The sequence below is a fragment of the Apostichopus japonicus genome, chromosome 20, assembly GCF_037975245.1.
Source record: "Apostichopus japonicus isolate 1M-3 chromosome 20, ASM3797524v1, whole genome shotgun sequence".
NCBI classification, from domain to species: domain Eukaryota; kingdom Metazoa; phylum Echinodermata; class Holothuroidea; order Aspidochirotida; family Stichopodidae; genus Apostichopus; species Apostichopus japonicus.
In genome coordinates, this window is record NC_092580.1 from 30044857 (window position 1) to 30070536 (window position 25680).

The 25680-nt window shown below is 35.9% G+C and overlaps 1 protein-coding gene across 2 annotated transcripts in view; it reads left to right on the top strand.

Annotated features, from left to right (window-relative positions):
* LOC139961820 (uncharacterized) overlaps positions 1-25680 on the top strand; it is a 42695-nt gene that overhangs the window by 4608 nt on the left and 12407 nt on the right. The window contains exons 1-3 of one of the 2 annotated variants that reach the window (XM_071961362.1): positions 4846-5059; positions 8821-8983; positions 20546-20682. In XM_071961362.1, the coding sequence (XP_071817463.1) occupies positions 4957-5059; positions 8821-8983; positions 20546-20682 (403 nt within the window). In that variant the 5' untranslated portion in view covers positions 4846-4956. Of the gene's footprint in view, positions 1-4845; positions 5060-8820; positions 8984-20545; positions 20683-25680 lie in introns of those variants that run through there. The other variant, XM_071961363.1, reaches the window with a different exon arrangement.

Here is a 25680-nt window from a genome sequence, read left to right on the forward strand (position 1 = left end):
AGTATCAGATATTTAATCTAGTTTGGTGACATGTTTCATTTGAGTCTGATGCTTCATAGCACCACTTCCCACATTTTAATAAGTTATATTTATCATGGTCGTTGTACCTTTAGTGACAGATGATCATTAGTAAACAATTCAATTTAATCCTTACATGCTGTATGATACTATATTTAGTTACTTCTTGACAACTTTGAGATTTCAACAATGTTATTCTTTACAGCAATCATTCTTCAATTACTGCTGCTTGTGACAACTGAAACTTGCAACAGTTAATACTTTGATTCAGAGAACTTCGTAAACGCATTTAGGTCTTAAGCCTCTGGTTCTCAAACTTTTACAGGGGTCAGTCACTGGACAATGACCAGGAGAATAACAACATAGTTAGCCGTAGACATAGGACCACAAACAACATGTAATCTCTCTCTGTTTATTTATATATCCTTAAGGTAATACACAATGTAATTAAGATAGACAGAGGACCGGAGTTATACTTAATAACACAGAATGTAAGTGACTTGGCTTACAAAACTCCATCTGGGAGCCTTTTGATTCTTGGTTACTTTTTAGTGACTTTTTTGGTAATCACCCTAAAAGGATCCCCGACACTTGACACTGATTCATTAGGGAAGGTAAGGAAGTGTCCTAGTTTCTGTATAATGAGAGAATTTGCCCATGGAAAAGAGTGGGAAACAAGTATAATTCAACATTACTGTCCATCTACTGTCAAATTATTTGTTGTATGTTAAAACCTGTAGATTACTAAAATCAGGTTGGACTATGTTCATTAACTCTTTTAAACTCATTTGTTCTCCTCTGGAAACTTCCTAAATCAGTCTGGGGAATTTTCAGGTTGCTCTCAAGCCTCCCCTCCCATCCTTTGAAATCATGTGCAAAATGCTGATTTGCATACACAATTTAAGTAATTAACTTACTCCTTCACTCAGTAGCTAAATATTCATATTGCTTTCACACAGTTATGATCACATGGTTTACAGTGTAGATTTAAAGGGACTGGGGGTTGAGAGTGGATTGGTTTTCATGCCCTGCTGGAGTGCTGTCTCTATCTAGCATGAATTTTCTTCAAAAGTATCTTGGTAGTATAGCTAGCTGGTATGTGTATGTATTAGACCTCTCCTGAAGGGAAGTTTGAAAACAATTGATCTGGGTCATACTTTTAATTATTTCTCACTCCGGTTTCAGACAGATGGACAGATAATATATTTGTGCTACACAGAGCATGCATAAAGGCGATCCCATAATTAGGTTACGTGAATGGTAAATTACCTCATTTACCAGAAATTTTTGATGGTGAAGGAACTAGTAGAATAAATTAAAAGTTAAATTAAATTAAAAGTTGACAGAAGAGAAAATTTTAGATTTTTCTAGTATGGTTTGAGCAATAATTTTGCTATTGTATAGTAATGACTACATACATTTCTAAGTGAACATTTGCTAATTATTTCCAATTAAGCTCAAGGACTAGAAAGAAAAAAACATTAAAAGGGTTCCCATAAATTTCATTTGTAGTTATTTTTGACCACAGACAGGGAATACTTACAGTGGCGGAGCTAGGGGTATTATTAAGGGGGGGTGAGAATAGTCTGTAGGGGGGCTTTCGACACTATCTAAGCAGAGTGCCACCACAGGTTGGCGCGAAGCGTACAGAAATTTTTTGAGTAAAGATACTCCCTAGATCATGAAGCGGCGTATAATGTACACTGCATGCCGACTTAAAGTTCGGTGTTAATTACTATTTCAGCCCACTGCGCATGGCATATCGTCTGAAAATAGCTCAAAAACCCCGTACAGTTCTTGGAAATAGTTTCGAACAACAGAAGTGCCGATAAATTAAAGACTGCCGTTAGAGCATTTTGTCAGAAAATTACACCAACAAAATGTGACAATAGATAGATGAGAGCACAATAAAAAAGTCAATAATCGCGAATAAAGTAAAAAATGGTAAAAAGCTGAAAAGGGCGCCAGCAGTCCATTTGAGTCCGTTAGGGGGGCATCCGCCCCCCCCCTGACTGTATGGACGCTCCGCCACTGAGTGCTTAGCGTTCAAATTACAGAGTAGCAATTTTGAAGGCTCTTGACTGTGTCTCTTATATGGTTCCTGTGTACAAGACCACAAATTTTTGCACTTGCATAGCTATTTTAATATTTTGCGTAGCATAATTGCTATGCAATACCAGACAAACTATTCTCTGCAAGGGAAATTACCACGATTATTATCATTAATATGTTATAGTCTTAATAATTAAAAAGAAAAACAAATGTTGAAAATGAATGGGTTTTAATTGTACAATTTACAATTTTCTGTAACCACGTAGAATAATGGTGTTCCCTCGACTATGCAGGTCTACCCACTTTCTGTGATGCAGTCTTGGCATGCACCCACACCATTTAGATACCAAAGTAATTTAAGAAAGTAAGGTTCTATGGAGTTCTTGATAAGGTCAATGTTCCCGGGCGGACGTTAGCACCTTTGATCCTTGCAGCTACTGCTCTCTTTTGTAACTTGCATCAAAACCTTGGGGGCATACACGAAGCGTCTTCGTAAATATCCCTGCAGGCCTTTTTCTAGAAATTTTTGCAGAATGTGATTTATTTTTGCAATAGCTGTAACACTGACTTGTGTGTGTGCTCTGATGTCAACGACACAGATATCAATTACCCAGTGGCTTCAGACGTTTCAATTTCTCTAAAGAGCTACGGTACACTTTTCTGATTTTCTTTTTTTAAACTTTCTCAGAATTCCTCGGTTATCTTTCAAAAGGAGTCTTGTGCATATTCTGCCTTCGTGTTCCTGCGTTTTAATCAGACAGAATATTGTGCTCTAGGTGTATTGGAAATGGTTGTTACTATGTAATTGTGCCATGCCTGGTAAAAAGGGTCAAGGGGAAACCAGTCAACGTGCTATATGTATATGTGTGTGTGTGTATGTGTGTATGAATGTATGTATCATCTTCAGGGTAAAGTTACTTATAATGCAGAAGAAGAATGTCTTAAGAATTTGTATTCTCAGAATTGTTAAAGTTAAAGAATCTTGTTGTTACTTTCTGAAAAAGATGGAAATCAGCTAAAGAAGTGCACTAAAGCAGAGAGTAACTCAACTAGCAATAGAGGCTATAGTGTAATGAAATGTTAAGTAAAAGGGCATAACTAGTAGCTGTGTACACATGGGTATAAAAGATAGGTTGCAGTTTTTGTGTGCATGATTCCAATATTTAATGATAAATGCACTCTTAATTTCTCCAAAAACCAAAATAATAAAAATACTGTGGAGTTTGAGTGGTTGGGGAAAAAGGCAAGGAATTAAATAAAAAGTATCTTTGTCTGCAAAGAAATTGAGGACCATGAACAAAATGTATGTAGACATGTATTTTAGATCCTCCTGCAAGCAGGAACTCTCAAAGAAGCCAACATTGGCTTATCAAAGCCGCAAGCTGACCGAAGTCAGTCTCTTATATTCATATTTAGCGTCCATGATTAAGAATTGTCAACTGTCAACAACTCTGTAACTGGACGACATACATTAATCTTGGAGTGACTCCAACTTGGTGCCTTATGATTGAAAGGCACCGGTGTTAACCACTGAGCTAACACTCCTTGTGTTAAAATGAGTGTAATGTGCAACAAAGACCCAAATGTACAGTTGGGTAGAAGTTTACACTACATTTGAACCCAAGAGGAACAAGTTCACCTTGGTGGCATTAATGCAGTATTTTCATAATAAATCTGAACTCTGCAAATTTTGGGTTTTTTATTAATTTTGTGCCGAAATTGACTGTCAGTGTGACGCAAAACTATCATTTTTATTGCACTACCTGTGCAAGTTTATAGCATTTAAATTTATAAAGCTGCGAGTGCCAAGTTTGTCAAGTTACCATCGAGATGTAATTTAGCACCTGTTGCATACGTTCTCTAAAATGTAAAACACCTTGTACTGACAACATTGCAGCCTGCCAAACTTCATTTTACATTTTAATTGAAAGGATTACACTCTCCATGGACGTGAGACTAGCAGGGACAGAATTCAAAGATTTGTTTTGACATTTTTCGCTGTAATTAATCTTCATACTGCGACTGTTTGCGACATAGATATCTCCAAAAGCTCTTCATGGGTGACACGTGACAATTTGCCTGTCTTTTTTAGCTTATGATTTACAGCAGGTTGAAAAACAAGGCAGTTCACGGGTTCACTGACTGAAATAATCTGTAAAATTGTTTAAGATTCTTTGAATGTTATTATGTGATGGAGTGACATACTCAATATATAGCAAAAACAATGTGAGGTAAAGAAATTGACATGTTACCCATATTTTCCATATGTAACAATGGAAACATTCTATATCATAGATTTACTTTGAGACTTTATAAGACATCTATGCACTCTTTATTAGTTAAATATATAGGAAGGGAGAATGTGAGGGGAGGGAGAGGGAACAAGTGTGGGGGGGGGAGGAGACGAATAGGAGAGCAGGTACAGAGGATGCATGAAAGATGCTAGAAGAGACAAAGAGTCATGCCTCCTTCAGGAAAGAATTTGACATTTTATCCCAATTTGATAACAAATAAAATTAAGATTTAGTGAATATAGATGAATTAGACTCCTAATACATTCATCACCCCCCCCCCCCTCCTGCTTGATCCAGACTGGCTTGATAAGTAAATAGCTATTGAATTCATCTAGGTGAATTCCCAGTAGAGGAACTAGCATTAACACATCAACCAGAATCCTTTCACAAACTGTTAAAAGGAAATTCATTTTAATTCCATTTTTCCTGTGTGGTCTGTGGAATCCCATTTGCGATAGAAAACTAACAACATCCATAGCTTTCACAGTCATCTAGAGTTTGGCAGCTATAAACTATCAAAGGATAACAAAAATTGGTGTGAATCTCTTTTGGTTTCGTCTGTATTATACTGATTCTGATCTAAAAGAAAAAAATGGGACATAATATTGGTTGGTTCGAGATGACAGGAAGTTCAGCGCTCGAAATAAGCGATTCGTCGGAACCGTGGTCAGAGAGAGATTTTGATGATGTGTCAGGTAGGGGTTCTCACTTTTTCTCGATAGCTGTAAGGAATACACTTTGGTGGCAGCTCAGTTGGTTTTAGGCAGATGAATATCTCATTCATGATATTTTGACAGCATAGTAAGGATACTAATACTCATCTTGAGAATCATATTTTATAGGCGGCACACAATGCATCCTGGGAGATATAATATCTCGACATGTTCATCATTATTGTACCTTGCCTTAAATCTCATAGCAATCTGTCCCCACAGGCAGCAGTGATGTTCAATACGCTCATCTGATGTTGTGAACAACACGTGGGTGGGTTAGTTAAAACCGACTTCTTTTAATATTGTTCTCTATTATTCGGATGGGTGGAGGAGTGTAAGAATAAACTCAGCACAGTGTGTTCTAAATGATGAATTTCTTGGTTTAAAAGCTCAGTTTTTTGGAGATGCTGTGGATAAATTTAAAAGCAGTGTTTGATAATGTAATATCATGTATAGTTCATTACACTCGCTGGTCATGTTTTATTTCATTAAAAAATATAAAAAAAGGTGAGTGTGATTAAAACTGACATGAAAAGGAAGAACTAGGCAAAGGAATGTTGAGAATTGAAGAAAGGTTGTTAATCTCTACTCATTAAACTTTTTTCAATGGCATAAACATGTAGAAGGGTGCTCTAGTTCCATCTCCTGTTATCTTATTTTGAGTAAAAACTGGCTGGGTTTGGTAAAATGGGTGTTGATGGAATTTGTTGTTTATGGTATTAAATGAAATTGAATTGTCAGATAAGTAAATCAATGCAACAAACCTGCTGAATACAATAGGAATTATTAGTTGTATGTGATCAACAGAGGTGGTTAAAATCTGAAACCTTAGTAAGATCCAACCTTGTAAGAGGATGTATTCACTAGTAACGTAATTTACATAAATTATGCAAGACATGATCATATTTGCATAGTCCGATTTCGTTGACATGATGATTGACTTAACGAGCCAGTACTGGTATACAATTCTAGTCAAGTTCTCTAACCCTAAGAAATAGAGTCTAAAAATACAAGAAAAACTGTTTATCTGATAAAAATGACAATATATGACTTCCATCTTGAGAATTTAAAACTACCCTTTTCATTGTTAATCCTGAATGTTAAAGTTTAAGGATTAAAAAGTCTCATAAACTGCATGTTTTTTTTTATATTATGGAGGAATTTAAAAGGATCTCTCTATTCCAATAGTATGAAATCATACTTGATATAATAATGTTTGATATACATAACACACACATGCTGTGTGTGCGATAACAAAATGAGCAAACACTTATGATGAGATACTTCATCCTCCCTTCATCCTTATCCCTCCCTCTCCCTTCCCCCTCCTGCCCTCCCCATTCCTGTCCTATCTCCCAAAGTAAAAAGTTTTTATGTTTGATGGTATACAGATGATTCATAGGCAGCTATAACACCTTTATTTTCAAAGTGAAGCATCATCCAAATTTTGCTAAAGGGTTACAACCTAAATCATTCTGTTCCTCCAACAAGGTTTCAATTTCTTATTTCCTTCACAAAAGATAAGCATCCTCTTAATATGTGTCACAGTTTCCTGTAAGCTGTGCCTGGTAAACAAAGTTGACCTGATGAATTTCTATCCAATCATCATTACTGTATGGATGAGATTAGAGCATCTCCTAATTAAACAGCTAGCAACAGCCTGTGAAAGATTTAATCACTTAGTAAATGAAACTTCTTAAGGTTTTTATATACATACATATAAAGGAACAAAGTCCCTCACTGAAATATTACAGCAATCTCTAACAAACAGCTCACAAAATTTGATTTGTGCATAATTGTGTGTTACACGAGTTGTTATTTCAATTATGCAGATATTATTGTAATAAATTGACTGAAAAACTATTAACTTTTGTGCCAATATACAGTGAGTATATTAACAACTGAATACTAACTTGGAAATTATAAACAAAGGTTTAGTAATATTAAGAGTAAAATAAATTTAAAAATGTTTACTTTTCAGGTTACCTGCCTGTTATTGCACTAAAAGAACACATAGATCTGTGTTTTAATAAGGTGTATACATAACACCAGTTACACAGAATAATGGCCCCCGGTTTTTTATGACCACAAAGAAGAAAATTTCTTTTGGAAAATATTTAGGATCCATTTGAGGGGAATGGAACTTCATTTAAGTCCAATAATTAATGTTTTTGTGATGGTTATATGTCAAAATAATTAAAAGTTGATTGATACATAATATTTCTGTATATGACAGATAATGGATACAACGGAAAAGTAATATATATATGTGATTCTAATTTTCTTAAATTCATTTCTATCGACATACAGTTGTCCTATCCTGAAAGTGGCTTTCAGAGGCCTTTTGCCCTGAAGTTTGGCTTTCAGGGGCCTTTATTATTTTAATATGTTGCATTATTATTTTAAAATTTGAACTTTGGAGCTGTTTCTTTAATTAGCAAATATCTTCAGTTGACCAGCTCTTTTACAGCATCCATCATTTGTCACAACTGATTTTGTTTAACATTCATTTCTTCCTTCTGTTACCAAGTACATTTGTTCTGAATTCAATGTTGAACTAAAGAAAATGAATTTGAATTGATATGATGAATGTATAAATTATTTCAGTAGGGCCGCATGCATGTAATCCAGAATCAGCTGACATGATATTGAATCAACTGGGTTAGGAGTTGTGTTCATAGTGTCAGTTTCTATTAAACTACTGGCTCCCTGAGTCAAACGTCAGGTTTATCAAACAGTAATGAGCTAATATTAATTCTGATAGATACATCATCCTCGTGCAAAAAAAAAAAAAAATAACATTTTCTGTATTCATTTGTAAGTGTACAAGCAGCTATGGTAATTAAAAAGAAAAACAATATGAAAAATACAGTTAATTACTTTCAATACCTCACAAAAAAAGAAAAAAATAACATTCTCTGTATTAATTTGTTAGTGTACAAGCAGCTATGGTAATTAATAAGAAAAACAATATGAACAAATAAAGTTAATTGCTCTCAATACCTCACTAAAAAGAAATAAAATAACATTCTCTGTACTCATTTGTTAGTGTACAAGCAGCTATGGTAATTAAAAAGCAAAACAATATGAAAAAATAAAGTTAATTGCTCTCAGTACCTCACTAAGAAAAAATTAACATTCTCTTACTCATTTGTTAGTGTAAAAGCAGCTATGGTAATTAAAAAGAAAAACAATATGCAAGTTAATTACTCTCAATACCTCACTAATGAAAACTTAACATTCTCTGTATTCATTGGTAAGTGTACAAGCAGCTATGGTAATTAAAAAGAAAAAAAAATATGAAAATACAGTTAAGCTATAAATTATAGAACCGGTTGTACATTAGTAGACCAACATTCTGCTCTCTTCCTATAAATATTAAGCCCAGAAAGGAGGGGGAGGGGGGGGGGGGAGAGTATAAATTAAGGAATATATACCTATTAATTTGATTGCCTTGCTTCTGACACGTTTTGGTACTTCCTATATTTTTTTTTACATGACCACATTTTTTCTGTAAATTTCAGATTTCTACAACACAAGCGAATAAGTTAGTTTCTACAGCTTCAAGAGTAGTTTTCAGGGGTATGGATTTTACTGCTCAATACAGTAGCAGAAATGGTATGCTTCTGTGGACACATGAAACCGCACTGCATTTTTGCATTTGTGTATCATGCAGTTTGGCAGATTTGTTATGCAACACCGAATAAATTATTCTCTGCACATTTCCTCCTCTCCATTTATAGAGGCAGAATACTGCAGTGGGTTCTCTGACGAAGATGGAGTATACCAAGCCGGATTCCACTGCCCTCTCCTGACAGACTCTACCGAAAATCTCTACTGCTGTGGGACAGAGGTCGACAAATTCTGCTGCGACACTAATAGCAATTCCTTTTTCAGCGGCTTAGAGTGAGTTAAACCCATTTTGTTGTTTATAACAATTTAAATGAATGAATGAATTTTTTTTTTTCTTTTCTTCCTTGGGAGTCCTTTACCCTGTTAAGCCTTTATTGGCTTTTTAGAGGACATCCCTCCACATATATATTTATTATTTGTGGAAAATCAAATAAATCAAATCAAATAAAAAATTATAGCTACCTTTGGTTTTCATGAAAGTGAAACCGCACTTAGTGGTCATCTAAGGACTCATGTAAGTTGGAGCCAAAGTGCCAGATTGAGAGATGGATTATAGGGACTATGAGGGGCAATGCAAAGAGAACATGCTGTAGCTTATTGGGACCATTCAGTTAAAATTCAGAGACTGTTTTGATCAGCCTGTGTATGTATTTTAGATCCTCCTGCAAGCAGGAACTTGTGAAGAAGCCTCATTGGTCCATGATTATGAATTGTCAATTGTCAACAACTCTGTAATTGAACGACGTGCATACATTAATCTTGGAGTGACTTGAACCAGGGGCCTTATAATTGGAAGGCTCCGGTGTTAACCACTGAGCTAACACTCCGTATCTATAAGAACATTGTGAATTGCAAATGCTTTAATGGCTTTAACAAGGCAGGGTTAATATGCAAAATTAATTCTCAAAAACAATAAAAGAGAACCTCAATTAAAGTGTTTTGTATAGGTTAGGACCTTTGGTGTTGTTTCAGCATGGGAGCAAACCAGTGGCGTCACCAGACTTTTCAGTCTGGGGGGGCACAGGGGGGGCACCAGCATTTGATGGGGGGGGCACTTAGGTGGATACGGATAAATTATTGGGGGGGCTAATGTGTGGAGACTATCTAAGCGGAGCGCCACCATCGGTTGGCGAGGAGCGTACAAGAAAAATTTGGGTTTTTCAAACCCCCAGATGGCCGGAAACGGCACTTCCCGAGTGTTTTATGCTGCGAATACCTAGCCCTAAAATATGGGTCTCAAGCCTGCAATTTCTCAGATTGCACGTAAAAGTCTGTAAAAATATTGTAATTTGTATATTCGATGGTGTTTTAAGAGAGTAGCTATTACTCGTAGTGTACTCGCAAAGACGTTTTTGAGTGTAGTGAGGGGATGTTGGAGAACTGGCTGAAATGAAGCAAGTCATTGGCCTAAGACGAAGTTGTGTTGCGCTTACCGGTACTCACACTCACTGCTTCCACTTTTCACGGGGCGTGAAGACGCGGTTGGGGTGACAATATGGTCTATAGCCAGGGGACAGGCCGAGGGTCCCCCCAGCATTTACTAAAATTATTACACCTATATAGTATACGTGTGCATCGGACAGATCGACAAGTATGCATTGAAAAATGGGCAGATGCACGTTTCGGAGCCTTGGTAAATATTGGGGGGGGGGCTTATCATGCATTTGCCCCCTCAACTTTTTCATTGGGGGCTGAGCCCCCAAGCCCCCCCCGGTTCCGCCGTCACTGCCCCCCCCTCCCCTTTGGAAAATTTTCGCATACGGAGGATGGGCTAGATGCAAAATGCTGCCACATTTGATGCTAAATTCGATCTGAAGATATCTCCAGAAATTGCTATTTTTGAGGTAATGATTTTAACAAGGCGCAGAATTTTGCAGAGGATATTAACCACATGCTGTCGATATTATGCCTAACCCTATCAATAGAACCTACATTTGTTGAATTAATGTGTGCATGACCCCGACTCCTTTCTTGTCCTTCTCGTTTTCGCCCATTATCTATTAAGATGTAACAGGTTCCAGCATCGTTATTGGCTCCTATCAGGGATCTCACCATGCAATCCAAAGTTTGATCACACATCGAGTATGGCTCAGTATGCAGGTGTGAACATTCGCCATTTGTTCCTACAAGCATCTGACCTCAAATGACCTCTGCACCCCCTACACAACAGGGTTAATATATGGGTCCACAAATATAGGCAAGTATGGTGCCTGCGGACCCTCACATTCTCACATTTCGTCAGCTCCTAACCTGTCAACCTCAGACCAAGGCAACATATTGCAGTACCCTCCCTTCTCACAGTCATGTAGCTCGCGAAGCGGACTTGTATATCCACTGGTATGGCGTGAGCACTGACACATTCAATGTAAATATCGACACCTGTTGTGATGGCGCGGGTTACGACTTCGATACCCGACGTTCAAGGATAAACTTGTTCATTTTTTCGCAGCTCATTTGAAGAAAATACGAATTAATGTGCTTCTTTGTCCTTATGAAAAACCAACTCAGATGATGGGAGTTGAATATAACAAAATATATATATATTTTTTTACCAACCCAAATCTCAGATGGGGGGGCACTCGGGGGGCACTAGGTTTTCCAGGGGGGGCACGTGCCCCCTCTGGCCCCCCCCCCCCCCCCCCCCCCTTGGCGACGCCACTGGAGCAAACTTTGGGTTGCTATATATGTATCTATAATTCCTTCAATTTAAGTTCCATCCAAGTAAAATTAAAGGGACTCTACAAGCTACTTGGAGCTACTTGTTAACACACACATATACACATTAAGCACATCCAGTAGTCTATCTCATTTTCTCCTCAAAAGAGGAGTTTTATAGGCTTTGATAATCAAGTGATGGAAATTGACCATCTCAATTACATGATTAATTAGGGAATAGGAGGAAATAATTTAGTCTTCTGATTTATTGCAATGATTTGGAGGCTTATGAGGTTTGCTTGTCATAAAATACTGAAATACTAAAAGATTCAATTCACTGTTTATAGAACTCATTGCATATAGTGTTGCATCTTGCCCATTTTATACTTCATAATAAACTTTTTATAAGGGTTCATTTAGTATCTTGCACCCTGCAGGGAAAAACAAAAGTAACCTTGATCGATATCTCAATTATTTGAAAATTGTCCAAGTGGAAGGACATGCAAAATCTTCTTTAACTTTTCTTTTATCATCGTTACCTTGACGATAAATTTTCCTTTCTGTTATTGAAGCAGAAATAATATTAGAGCCACCCTTTTAAGAGTATAATGATGACATCACAGAGAGAGAGAGAAAAAAACCTGATCAGATGAGAAGAAGAAATGTATAATATTAGTAATGACTTGCAATGGTCTAGTAGGCTCTACTTTAATACTAATCGTTAGTACCATTACTATATATGCAGGTATGTAGTGGCTCAGGATTAGAGCTTTTCATTGTACAATGTGAAATGTTTCAAGGCCAAGATATGTGTTCTGTTGTCAGGCACACGATTCATCTAGTATCATAAAATACTTTTATATCATAATAATATAATACAAAACATCCACAGTGATATTGTTGCATGTAATATGACATGGTACAATGATATATTAGGATTAATATGATATTGGTAATTTTTTTTTAAATATTACAGTACAATGCTATTGTATACTAGCATTGTGAATTGGCTGCATTTGTTTGACTTTTTGTGTACTGTGCAGTACTAATATATAATAATTTAATAATTTAGCAGGGCAGTGCTAAATCAATAAAAATGTTGTGAAAAATTGTAATTCATTTACTGGTAGCTAGATAATTATGTTTATTACAGACTGGGATACTATGTCAGAAAGCTTCCTCTCTCTGAACTATTTGTCAACAATCCAACATATTATATGCAACCAGTTAGTATTTATCATTAATGTACTATTGTGAGCTATACATTTCATATGTACTACAGCTCGCTGATTTTCAAACTTGAAAATTGATGTCGTTACCTTCACGTATCACAGACTTGATTTCATATGTTAGTACAGTACAACAGGATGTGATGCCACCATCTACTGAATGCTAAAATGAGCATTTTCACTTGAGATTTCAACAGTTTTTTAAGAGAACAAGTTCTCATTTTGATTGGGCATTATAATCATGCACAAAAATCATGAAACTTTTTGAATGGTTTAGGTGAGATGTGTCGGGAGCACAACAATTATAGATTCCACCTTTAAGAAGGTCATCAATTAAGTCTGCCATCGGCAAATGTGCTAGAAAGTGCTAGAAAGTCCAGTGATGGTCACTCATGTATGCAAAGTCCATTAAATATTTAAAGCTATACCCTCAAAGCAATCGTTTTCATCACTTTGAGTAATTATTTGTCACTATTGTAGCTTATGTATTAAATTTCTACAATGTTATCTCATGGGTTAGAAACAAAGAGACTTGTTAAGAAGCTGTTGATAATTAATGTAAAAATTTGGGGCTTATATTTCTGGTGATGTTTTGAGTGTGAAGGTGATCAGTACAATGTCTTTCAAATTTGGTCATGCTAAATTGCTGTAAACTCAAAAAAAAAAAATTCTTGGAGATATCTTACACAAAAAAATTATATCCTCAAACATTAAGAAGTGTATATGACCAGTAAGGTAGTATGTACAGTATTTTGCATTTGATCAGCAAATCGACTAAACCTGGCAACTGGTTACTTACCTATAGGACAGATGTTAAACTGTTAAATTCTGAGATGGGATAATATGTGATAAATTCTGCTTTTGGTATAACTGAGAAAGAATAAAGTAGACCTTTAAAGCAGACACAAGCACCAACCATTATCTTAGCTTATAATGTAACAGCGATCTAACTTGTGAAGAAAAACTCCCTCAAACAGCTAAGAAAATCTTGCTTCGTTTTTGAGATTTACCTGTACAAATGTTTTTATGAGGGGGGGGGGGGGGAGGATGGTGGGAAGGGCTGATGGGCTCTCTGCTTTTTTTTTCTTCATATTTTCAAGAAAGAATTTTTAATTTGTAAACAGTGAACATTACTAAAACTAGTATCATCATTAGGCTATACATGTATGTAAAGAGCTTAAATATTTCAGATTCAACATTTGAAAAATCTCCATGAAAGAAAATAAACATTGTAATAAATACAGGAAAGCATTAAAAAGTTAAGCAAATGTGACTGGATTGTGTCACATTTAGACTTGATCGAGTCTTCCGGCCTGTGTGTGTAGGAATGTTTATGTATGTATGTTTGTATGTATTTTAGATCCTCCTGCAAGCAGGAACTCGCGAAGAAGCCATCATTGGCTTATCAAAGCCGCAAGCTGACCGAAGTCAGTCTCTTAGATTCATATTTAACTTCCATGATTATGAATTGTCAATTGTCAACAACTCTGTAACTGGACGACATACATTAATATTGGAGTGACTCGAACTCGGGACCTTATGATTGAAAGGCACCGGCGTTAACACTCCTAGGAATGGAACATGAAATCTCCTTAATTCCATCAAATTTTCCTTAGCTGTTCATGGTGGAAGTTGTTATCTCTATCACAGGCTCTGAGATATCATAATGATGGTTCGGTTTGTGTCTCCTTTTATAATAATAACAAATATCGAGCGCTCCCTGCAGGCATTAATATTCTCTCATCAAACTAACTAACTTATCCTATAAATACCGAGGTAGTATCCTCTCGGACAACTTTCGACCTCTGCTACACAAGTATCGCATCCCTGAGTTGTAGCTCATAGGTTTGTAATAAAAGTACATAAGGTGACACTTTCAATCATCAGATAATATTAAATGCAGTTACATACATGAGATATATATACCCTAGGCCTCAGCTAAAACAGACATATAAAGGACTAGGCAATTATTTGATGACATCTAATCCAGTTGACCTACTTTGAAGAGATGCAATAGATGTAATTGAGTAACTTATTGTAATGTTCTCTCCTATTTTCAATTGGTCTGAGCAAGGCATAATGAAGTTGAAGGTCTGTCACTTTCAATTAAAGTGAAGCAATAAAAGTTAATTAACCATTTACATGGGGGGGGGGAGGGAAGATGGGGGTCATCCAAACCAAGTTTGACTTAGCTTGGAGTCATTGAGGTTGCAAACGTGGAGTAACATAATATATACAGAACTCTCATATGGCTTGTGATGTCATACATGTTTCCACTCAAAAAGTTTGTGAAGAAAAGATGAAATGAGTGGTTAGAATTTATGGGTCAATTAGAAAACAACATCTTTGTCAAAGGTTTACTAGTACAATTAAATGTACAGGTTTTGCAATCAGGGAGATTGAATGGGTGTGTGTCTGTATGAGGGGTGGGGTTGGGGAGGGCAAGAGGAGGGGAATTTGATGTGAGATGTAAGAGGCAAAGGCTTCAATTGGACTGTTTAAAGGCATCACACATAATGCATCTCTGGCAGTTATGTAGAGTTAATTTTGCATAGATCTGCATTAAAATAGTGTGTGTCTGTACAGTTGAATAACCTTTGTTTTACAGGGCCTAGCATTACAGTACGTAGCTAAATAGGCTACCTGCAGGTAATTTTGAAAACTGTAGTATAAAGCAGGGAATAATTCAATGTTTACATATTTATGAAACATACAAATATTATAACTGATATGGTTCTGGTCACATAAATTGCTATTCATCTCATGTGCATAATTTGTATTGAACAATTTGCCCACTTTGCATAGAATTTTACTATGTGATACTGGATAAATTATATTTTTGTTGCTAAGGATGAAACTAGAATAAAAGAAAAGAACTGATTTGTATGAAATTTAGGTTGATTCCAACATTGATATTCTTGCACACAGTATGTATTGTAACACCCCTGTACCCCGGCCGAGCGGTAGCGTGGGAAATCAGGCAGCTGGAGGCCACATGATGTCAGGGCAGGGGAAGGGGGGAGGCGAAGACTTATGCTAGCAGGGCTTGAACCAAAACACAAAAAAAGAGAGAAGAATATTGTTAAAGAGAACTGGGTCTCAAATCAACAATTTAATAGCTTAATTAACTTTAAACATACACTTAACAAAAATAAGGCAGTGACTTTCTGCCGTATACAAATATAAAAGCAAACAACGGGCAGAGATTCAGTTTAAATAAATAACAAATACACTACATACCAGGGCGTGGGCAGCACGGCTCTTAAGAATCACGAGAGTGAATACCCGACACGTGGCGCCAACGGCAGACTAAACAAATACTGCCTAATGTGGTCCCGCCCCGATTACTTCTGCAATACCTCCGGGGAGAGCCCTAATTTAACCCTACCTCCGGAGTCTATAACATGCAAAGAAGCCAACCAGGACGGGAAATTATTAGTTTTACAATACAAAAGGAATGGCGCCCCGTAGTCAGCCCTCACTCCCGGACCCGCTCTCTAAAATAAATGAACCTTGCCTTTGAAATAATACTATACTGTAATTGCCGTGCTGCTCTGCACCGCTGGTCTCCAGTTCTCTGCCCGAACTTCAACGAAATAAATTAAGTTTCCACAACACAAAATACATAAGAAAAACAACGTCTTAATTAAACAAGGTAAAGAGAGCAAGTGAAAGTAAAATAGATAAACGGTAAACAGAACAACTCGCGTAATAAAAGAGCGAATGCCTGGAATGCTGGTGATGGCAGACGACGGGGAGAGCGAAAGAGACCTGCCTAATAAAACAAAAGTAAATGGAATGGTGAATGAATGGACAACAAATCGCAGGGTAAATTATTCAAACAAAACGGGAAAACATATTCTTAGTAGCCCTGGGCGTGCTCGAAATACGGGGTACACGCATCCCGAACAACCCAGGGCGTAACAGTATACATACACGGGCAGTAAATTGTACCTTGTGTCCTAGCTGGGTGATATTCTTCTGATCTTTAGGGTTAGGATTGTTTATTGCTAATGGATGCTCTTCTAAATCAAACCACTATTTTGGTACATCCAACCCCAATGTTTTGTACTGTCCTAGATTCTGTCATCAGGGGATTAAATTGTGAATGCTGATCAAGTAAAATTGCCCTTTTGAGGGGGGAAATAAACTGCAGTTCTAAGAAAAAAGCATTAAAGATATTCTCAGATAACCCTTTGAGATGCCCGCTCTCTTGAGATTTACACTCTGACAAATTGAACAGTACTTGAATTTAAGTGGTGCATAATTTCAAGTCTACTTCTAAGAGAGGGCAGTTTGGGGGAAGGAGGGAGGTAGGGGGGGGGGCAGCCATACTCTGACATAAATTCTAAAAGAACAAAGAAGACAAAGCTGCCATTTTCATCAATGGTTTCTAAACACAGGGACCTTGCCTGACCCCTTCTGCTATTTTTTGTTAGATAAGGAACTTTTGCATTTACAATAATTGTAAGTTCTGATGAAGAGAGCAGCTGTGTTAGTAATAAAACATACAGTTCATTAAACTCATCAGAATACAGTTCACATGAGGTCTAATTGACTTGTACATGTACATTGTACTGATTAAATTCTTTATTCCAAGGTACAAGTTTATTGTATTACTATATACAATTAAGTACTGTTGACACTCCAAGCGGCTTGCAAAAGAAAAGACAAATTAAAGACCGAGAAATCTGATTGGTATATGTTTTTGGTGGAACTAAATTTAGTCCAATCATATTATATTAAACATGTATCAAGATTAGATAATGTCCCCTTTGAGATATATACCACTTGAACCAAAGTAAAACATCACAGGGTTCGGTTCCTCTGACAAAGTTTGCTGTTTGAGTACAGGAAGAAAGATAAATTTACTCAGACCTCATTGCAATATGAAAGGTACGAAAATGGTCACCAATCGACGGATTATCACCTTGACAACCATCAGTGTAGTAATCTCTCTCGCCAATACCAATGTGACTAGTATGACTCTTTGTGACTGACAATTTCTGACTTTTAGAGTTGTAAAACAACTTGTACTATATTAATTCTCCTAATTATGTTGTACAATATTTGTATAATAATGCTCACGATTGTGCCAATTAATTCACTGTCTTGATGAGGTAGTCAATTATAATGCCATATGTTTACCGACATTTTTTTTTTCTTCAAAATAAAGTGATACATACTTGCATATATTTATATAGACAATGATATGAGGATATTAATTGGATTAACAGATAGTTAAATGCTAAGAAGTGAATGGGGGCTACTGAAGGAGTTTAGTGCTCCCTGCAAGATGAAACAGAACCACAATTCTGTATTTCTTGCTGAAATTTATCTTTTCATATAGCCACACTGAAAGTTTGTGTTCCGAAATATAACTGCATGCCGGACAGTACAATATGAACAAATTTTGGACACATTTTAGTAAGTGCGAACGTACGTGTTTAATTGACAGGTTCCTTAGTATAAACTGGTTGAATTCAGTAATTTCCTGTTTAAGGTACAGTAGCTATATGAATGCAGCGGTGGCTTAAGGCTGTGAATAACTTAAAGAACATTATTTGTGCTGTACCATAAGTGCCAGTACACTACACTGCCTGAGGTACAGTATAGCTCTGCACAATGGATTTAGACATAGATGAATTTCTCATTAACCTGCTGGTTTTCTCAAAGTAAGTATTACCATACTGATTAAGTTTATATATATGGCTAGAGTTAAACTAACATACTATTATGCATACAGTGTGTACATGTATAATGATGCTGTCTTATGCATCATGTGTGTATAAGTGTGGCATAGTTACAATTTCACATCACATGTCAATTCTGTGGAACAAATTCATACTGAGATATGACGTAAAGGAACCTCATATGGCCAAAGATAAATTTCCTATCTGAGTTGGTCATTTTTTTTTTCTTTTCAAAACATTTTGATGTTAATTGCTGCTGTATAAGTTGGTAAATTATTTTTACTGTAGGTTCTAAATTACAGTTATAACATACACTTAGCCCAGTATCACAGCCCTGTTTTTGGCATTCATTGTGAACAAGACCACTGTGACATAATTTAAAAAAGAGTAATCAGCTGTCATTTTGTCCTACTCAAGAACAGCATTCCACAAAAAAAAATTGATGTATTTATTAGTGAAGCAGTAACAAATGTAAGTTTTGAGGAAATCATCAAGATTGTGAAGTTGTCAATTTTGGACAGTAAAATTGTTATTTTTCAACTCTTTTTGTTGTTGTTGATAAACGTGCATCAGATATCTGTATAAAGTGTAAACATTTCAAAATGCTAAGCAATTTGATTTGCCTATTAAAGTTGCCAACATATCTGCAGAGTAAATGGCTATAAAACTATAATACATCGAATTAGTCAAACTGTGCTAGATATGCTCCTAAGATAACTGTTGTAAGTAGAAGGGGATGAAAGCACCATCATCACTGGAACACAAATTACTGGAACAAACAAAGGTATTTTGCCACTAATTCATGAAAAGATCTAAATCCCTTTTCCCCAGTTCAAAGAAAAAACTGGAAACAGTAAATGTATTATGGCAAACTGCCTAACATCAATTCAACAGCGATAATCTTGTACATAGCTCAGGAAATATCTAGCGCCCCCTTAAAGTGAATAGTGCACATTCGTTGAGGCATGGAAGAAAACATTGACAGGTAACTTCATGGGACACGCACCGATCCGTTTCTGACCAGCCTGGACCAATTGGGACTCGGAAAAGTAATAACTTATATAGTTGTGGGCCTTGTGTATCACAAGAATATTTGAAACATTAATAAGAGGCAAAACTTTAAACATATACCAATAACCAATAAATGTTGAAGATTCTTCCATACATTTGGCTACATTTTTAGTAGTTTTTGTAACACCAAATAATTCATTTATAAAATACATTTCTTTCAAATTGTCATTATCTTGCAGGATGTGGCAATTAAATCCTAACTCCTTGATTCAGTGCTATAGAGTAGTGTACATGCAGGTATACTTTAGTTTTATCAAAATCTTTGTTGAATTTTCTAAAACTTTCTTTGATTTTGTTTCTGAAATTAATGCTGTTCTCCTCTAGAGATTTTAACTTATTTCTCTTTAAAAATATACATTGGTAAAGTAGACTAATCTGATTAGTTCTGTAGGTTAGTAAAGAAATTCTTTTATTGATCGAGTCAACCAGAAAAGCGTTGTTTAGGGCAAATCCTGACATATGAGATATTATTTGTACATTAAATGCGGATATTAATGGTGTGCCACCATTTAGAAGAATAAAGTTGTCTCCAAAGTAACAAATTGAATCAATTAATTGCATGTTTGAAATGAGAAAATTTTACATTTAAAGAAAGAAGTGGAGTCACTTTAATGGAAGGACACGCTAGTGGTAGTTAATTTGCAATTAATAACAGAAGTTTTGTAAAAGTATGCAAATGTATGTAGTAAGGTGGAAACTGGGTGAAAGATGTATGTCAATACTGTATTATTACAATATTCAGAAAAAATAAATTCTGCAACAAATTTTGCCAACCAGTTTCAAAGATGGTCGATGGAATTTTCCCCAAAACATGCAAGCGTAGTGAAATATATTTTTTGTGCACAAAAGTTTCGAATTATTCTGAGCTTTGTTTGTTAAGCTCAAGATGAAACAATGCAGCATTTTGATGCCACCTGCCTTTCAATGAAAGTACATTTTTATTTTTCACAATGTGTTAATCCACTGTTAGAAGTTCAATAAAGTATTTAAATATATGTCACAGATATCATATTCCATTCTGTATGACAACCTTATCTCTTTTAGACAACTAGTTCTCAATTGTGTGAATGGAATGTAGGTGGTCTGTACTATTACTGAAGTTTGTATATTTTTTTATATTAATTGATAGCTTGATAAATTGATTGATCAATTGTTTCTTTCTTTCTTTCTGTTTGTTTTTCTTTTAGTCCAGCAGCTATTATAGGAACCGTGCTTGCCATCGTGGTTGTTTTACTTGTGTGTGTCACCCTCTGTTGCTGCTGCTGCTCTTGCTGTATCTGGAATCGAAGAAAAAATAATAAGAGAGGCAACCAAGTCAGATACAGTAAGTATACATCACTTGAAAGTGTCATTATCTTGTACAGATCACTTTAAAGGGCCATTTTGTTGTCATAAAGCTATCAGTAAATAGTTTAAGTGTCGTTGTCTCGTACAGATCATTTAAAGGGCCACATTGTTCTCTTAAAGGCCATCAATGAATATTGTAAAGTGTCATGATCTTGTACAGATCATTTTAAAGGGCCACTGTTCCTTGTGTCAACAGTTGCCGAGCAATTTCAAACATTCTTTCCTGGGGTTTTCAATCTCCAAACAGTCATTCCCAGATATTATTAAGGAGACTTAAAGTAGCTGTAGTGCTATCTGATCAAAGAGGGAACATGGTTGTTGTAGACTTTTGGACAAGTGGCCATTATTAGCCTCTCTTGCATATAACTATTGGCTGGAGAGGCAATAAGGGAATTAGCTCAGTGTTTAAAACTTGCATAGAAGTCTTTTAGGGTTTTTAATATTTTATGTTGTTGTTGCTGTTGCTGTCACATTGCAAATGTTGCTGTTACATTGCAAATGCTGCATGGCAATTTTTGATAAATGCAAAATTATTTTCTTGTGCACTATGACCTTCTATGACATCTAATTCATTGTGGGTACATGTATCCACCTAGGCTGGTGTGCAGAATAATAAGTTATGTCAAAGCAACTTCCAACATTTGCAACCCACCACAAATTTCACAGTATATTGATCTAATTGCCTAATTCACACTTATCATAATTTGGATATAACAGTTCAAAAAGGAGGTTCTTTTGTGTCAGCAAGGTTAAAAAGTTGATTACTGTGTATAATATGTTAACTTAGTACTTTAAAACGGCTTCATACCATTGGAAAAGAACACAACTTTAATCAAATCTTAAAACATGAATGGATCTTGCCAAAATTCACCTGACTAGGTTATTACAGGAGTAAAGCACAGTAGTTATTAGTTTTAAATGCATTGTAGTTTCTACTTACCTATCTGTTAATTAACATTTCTGTTAATCACCTTGCTCAGTGTCCTTGAGAGCCAGCATGTTGCCCCAGGGACAATCAAGTCACCTGACCCCCCCCCCTTCATTTTTTCATTTTTCCTTTAATGTATATTATGAAAATCAAAATGCATTGTGTTTCACCCCAAATTTCCTTAGGCCACATTATTGACACTGGGCCCAGGCCTGTACTCCCCTGGTCCTCCCATCCTGTCAGGCCTGACCCTTCCACTGACCTTATCCCACATTGTGTAACACTTCTCATGTTATGTCAGAGAATAGTACAATCACTGTGTCCTATATACTCAAAAAGTTATCTGAACCTAATTCAAACCTCTTCTAATGTTTATGAACTATAGAGATATAAGCTATGTTTGCAGTCTAAGCATGGAGAAATTGACATTGAATATCTGTCTAGTTCACTGAATAAGCACATTATACACACAAAAGCAGATAAGTAGCTAAGTAAGCTGATTGTTTGAGATACATGCAGGAATGCATCACAATTGTATCCACTAGATACTGTAACCCTGGATTACATGGTTGGTTGGTGGTGTTTTCCAGTAAAAGTAAGAATAAAATGGAAATATAAAATCAGACTTTTCAATACCAGTTTATTATTTGCTTTCTGAAAGCTCAGATGGTATGAAATGGAATAGGAAGAATATTCAATGAAGTGAAATTGTTGATGTTTTAATTGGAAAATCCCAATTTTGTGGGCCTGCATGAACCTAAATCGAACACTAGAAATCAAATGATCTGGTAAGGGACAACTAGACAAGAATCTTTATAAATTTGCTCGAAAGGTCTTATGAATAAATCAAATCCAGAAAAAATGAAGTACATGAAAAGAAACAAAGAGATTCATTCAAGTGGACTTATTTTCAACATGTACTGCACATAGTCAATTCAGTGTGATTTTTTAAAAAAGTAAAATAAATACCAAAATGCAAACGAGTGTAATGATGTGCAGATGTTTCAAAAGCATGCAAGCAACTAGCAGGCAAGTGGCATATGTTGGAAACTGTGTCACACCGGCCTTATCTCTGCTGTTAGGGGAACCAAGTTACTACTACATAGCATTTTGTGTGGAGTAAATGTCCATGGTAGGTAGGTGTACTTGACCTATTTACTTGTAGTACTGAAACATTGCAATCATTTTTTTTTTTGCCTTATTGGTTCTATATATTTAATATTTTGGTTTTTGTTACTATTTGTTTTTAGGTTTTACATTTGTAAAGTGCTTTGAGCAGCTTTGCTGATTATGCACTATATAAATATTACTTATTATTATTACTTATTATTATACTGAGGGTGTTATTTTGGGGGAATGGAGAAAGTATAATAATTAATGTAAACACCATTGTTTCATGAAGTTCTTTGTTCACAGCACCATTCCTCAAGAAGATAGTTGCTAAACATCATATTTCCTGAAAAACTGTGTTCAATATAATATACCATTGTTTCCATTGTTTCCACTGCAATATATTGTTTCCTGAAATATGAGTATGGAAAACATGATTTTCAGATTGTGTAAGTAAAATCCACAAAAGATTTCAAAATGTTCAGAATTTCACATTGACACTTACTAGGTGCATATGAATGAATAAAAGGGAAATGTTTTAGTTTATTTAGTTCTGTTTCTAAATTAACAGTTATTTCACAACACAATGATGCCACCAGTGTCCAAATGACATAGTGCCTGAATGCAGACGATTGATATTATATTCTTGTTGATTTAATTCCATCATGTTGTTTTCATACCAGCTGCAATTAAACAGCAAGAAATCAATCCTGAGAATCATAATGTTGAGTAAATCCAACAGATATTACAAGTTTCAAGTTGTCATAGTACTGAACACAGACCCTGTCAAATTATTTACTTCTTGATATTAGGCGACAATATCTCCACATTTCTTTTAGGGTAAAACAATTGTTATCAGCCATGTATGGTGCTCTGAGCAACCTGTCCCCTCCACACCTCCCCTCCCCTCCTCACCCTATCACTGTCCCCATGAGAGTCATCCTTATATCAATAGTCTTGTTTGTAGCAGACTAAAATTTAGCATTAAATATCAAAACAAGTTGTCTCTCTCCCTATAGAAAAAATATGCTTGACTGCCTTAATTTAGATTGCTGCCACGGTTGCATGTTGGAAACATGAACATAACAGTATTAGATTTTCTACATGACGAACCATTTACGATTATTTACTGCCCAAGCAATGTGGTAACCTTGGTATGCTAATGTATCATGTAGACTGCTTGTATCTTTGATTATTTGTCATAGCCAACAATTTGTCTGGACACAAACTTGTACGTACATATATAGTGAACCAATGCAATGGGTAGAAATGCCATGTGATTATGAGTGCCTCGATACGAATAGCGGCCGGACTGAACCAAAAGACCATTTAAAGGGTGTGAAGACTCGCGCAAAAAGAAACGTCTAATGCCGGTAATCTGACCTAGTTTCGAATGAGGTGTAACAGAAGTGTTAGACACCACCATCGATCCCAGAAAATACACGCACAGCTTGCTACCTTCGGTAATTAGACACTGATGTACAGTCAGTACATACAGCTGCGGTCAATACCCACAGCACAGTGTATAAACGATACAGCAATGGACATCTCAGGTCCAGCTAAAGATAACAAGGTATCATGTTTCATTACTGTCTGCATTTTGTAGCGACACAACAAAACGTCACTTGCAAGCAACAGAAAGTTAACTTTTTCAGATGGCTGCACACGGTTTGAGTCTTTAATGCCTTTAATGGGGCTCTCCAGACACATAGGTCCTAATCTGCATGGTCTGTATAAATGTTGACAAAAGTCTGAATCAAAAAGTAACAGGATTTATTGAAAGCGCAGCACTCACAAACATAAGAACATGCCTGGTGAGTTACATGCAGACATACGCTGCATGATTGATATCCAAGTTCCACTTACAAAGTTTTACCGAAACAAAAAGCACAATAAAATAAGGTACTTTAAAACAGCTTGTTTTGACATGGAAATTCACACAAATTGTTCGAACGATCTCTTCTTCATTAATAACTGTACAAATGAATTTATGGTGATATCATAGTTCCAACAAAATTACACTTTTCCAACAGATTCAATCAGTAGTGTAATGAATGGTCTGTGCAAAAACTTGATTTTTTTTTTTTCTGTTCTAAAAGGAACAATGAGCTGAAAATCAGCACTGGCAAGACTGAAACAAAATGAAAGAATAATTTAGTTTAGACATTACAGAATGTAATTATATATTGATATTTGTTTTGTTGAACTGCACATAGATTAAAAAAATTAATTAATTTCTTTTGCACAAAGAAACTGTCTCAATTAGAAAGGATGAATTACTGTCTTATACATGATATGTTAGAATAATGCTGACAAAATTTGCCCATTTACTGGAAAAAGGAAAACAGAGCTTGAGTCCTACTTTACTATAAAATAGCTTTTCATTTTTTGGGGGGGGGGGGTGGAGAATGACCGATGGGTGGATGACCGATGGGTGGTTGGCCAAAACTTTGGACTTGTTCGTGGCCTTTAAAAGGTTGAGGACCACTGCTTTACTTAAAGGGTAATTATATACAACATCTGTCAAAGTTTGCCACTCACACACCATTCATAAAGTGTTGTGACAATTTCATAACCACGTTTCCAGTTTCAAATAATGCAAGAAGGACCCAAGATATTTGAAAATTTCCAATTTGCATTTTACATTTGTACACTTAATGTGTCTGTGAGCTGTTAATGTGGAGGAGCAACTTGGATTCATTGGGGAATGCTTATTGGCTGCTGCTTAATTAACCGTTGCTTTTGGGAGAAAATTTAGGACGATGCTTTATTTTCGTCATTTCCAATCTAATTTTAAGTAAGATTTAGTAGAACTGGTGATATATGTCCTACAAAATACAAAAGGTTCCTACCATCAGATAAAGTGCAAAACTTAATTTACTCTGCTATCCAGACTTCTCAAACACTAAATAATAGTAATCTACAGATCAAAAATGG